The sequence below is a fragment of the Nannospalax galili genome, unplaced genomic scaffold (genome assembly GCF_000622305.1).
Source record: "Nannospalax galili isolate Female #2095 unplaced genomic scaffold, S.galili_v1.0 C48940793, whole genome shotgun sequence".
NCBI lineage: Eukaryota > Metazoa > Chordata > Mammalia > Rodentia > Spalacidae > Nannospalax > Nannospalax galili.
The window spans coordinates 1-1,354 of NW_008475464.1; the positions used below are offsets into that span (position 1 = coordinate 1).

The following is a 1,354-nucleotide window of genomic DNA, read 5'->3' on the forward strand; positions in this document are numbered from 1 at the left end:
GTGCTGGGCGCCAGGAGAAGGCGCGACGACACCTCGAAGCTGAACCAGGCGATGCAGAAATACTCCAGGCGTCGCAGCACCGGGTCATCGCGCGCATCCTCGGCGCTGCGCCCTGCAGCCACTGCGGCCACCGCGGCCGCCGCCTCGCGGGCCTGGTACTCGGGTAGGCTGTGGATGCACATGGCAGCGATGGAGGCGAGCACCACGCCGATGGAGACGCAGCTGAAGAGCTTACTGGGCAGCGAGTAGCCCGGGTTCTCCATGGTGAGCCACAGGCGGCGGCGCAGACGACCGCAGCGCTCAGCCCCGTAGCGCGCCAGCTCGCGCTGCACGTCGGAGATCTCATCCGGGCACGGGTCCACGCTGCTCGGCGTGTCGCTGTCCTCGTCCCAGGCGCGAGGTCGTGCCACGCGCCGCTCCAGGTAGCGCGCGCGGCAGCACGTGGCCAGCGTGTTCTCGCCCAGGCCCCAGTAGTCGGCCTCCTGGCCGAAGGCGAAGACGCACAGCTCGTCCAGCACGTGCAAGTGGCCGGTGCGGTAGAAGTGCAACAAGCCCAGGAAGAAGCCCGGGTGCCGGTCGAAGTAGAACTCGCGCGTCGCCGCGTCGTAGTCATCGCACAGGCGCCGCGCCTGCTCCTCCGACGCTGCGGCCTGCAGGCGGCCCAGCCGCGTGCCCGGGAAGCGCGCCAGGGCGCGCGCGCTCAGCAGCCGCCGCACTCCGCCCACATTCACGCGCAGCGCCTCGTCCCTCCGCCGCCGGAGAACCCCAGCGCCCGGCCCCGGGGAATCGCTCACCATGGCTACAGTGCACCGCCCTGCGGACACCAGAGGGGGCGCGCTGAGGGCTGCCCAGGGAGACGGGGTTAAAACCCCCTGCTCCATCCGCCAGTCAGAGTGCTGGCCACTGTGTGAAGCGCCAGGTATACAGTAGGCGCCCAGGTGCCAAATGTCCCCTGGACTCCAGTCAGGCCTGGGTCTCCAGACTGAGTGATTTTGGCCAAATCACCGATCCTCCCCACTCCCAGTTCATTTCCTCCAGGGTACAGCAAATCAGAGCCCTACCTTAAAGGACTATGGCGGTGATGGGCTGGCGGGATGGCCTGGTGTCTGCTGGGTGCACGTGCAGGATGCTCCTTTTCCTGGACAAGCTTGGATTTAGGAGGAAACCAGAGGTCTACGGTGGGCTCCTGGACAGCCAGTACTCCAAATCTCAGTTTCTTCCCCCGTAAATTCAGGGCAGTAAGGCTTCATATCTAGGGATATTAGGAAAATCAGCGCAGGTCCATGGTTCTCAGTGTGTTCTCTGGGCTAGCAGTGCCCTCATCACAGAAAGCTGTCAAAGATGGAGATTCTCA

General features: G+C 65.3%; 1 protein-coding gene across 1 annotated transcript; it reads right to left on the reverse strand.

Moving 5' to 3' along the window:
* Positions 1–5: 5 nt before the first annotated feature.
* Kcns1 (potassium voltage-gated channel modifier subfamily S member 1) lies at positions 6–1,247 on the reverse strand (the record flags this gene model as incomplete). Its single annotated transcript, XM_008826432.1, has 2 exons — positions 1,062–1,247; positions 6–814 (listed from the first exon to the last, which is right to left on the reverse strand). A coding segment is annotated over exon 2 (792 nt), but the record flags the coding sequence as incomplete, so codon positions are not given.
* Positions 1,248–1,354: the final 107 nt, after the last annotated feature.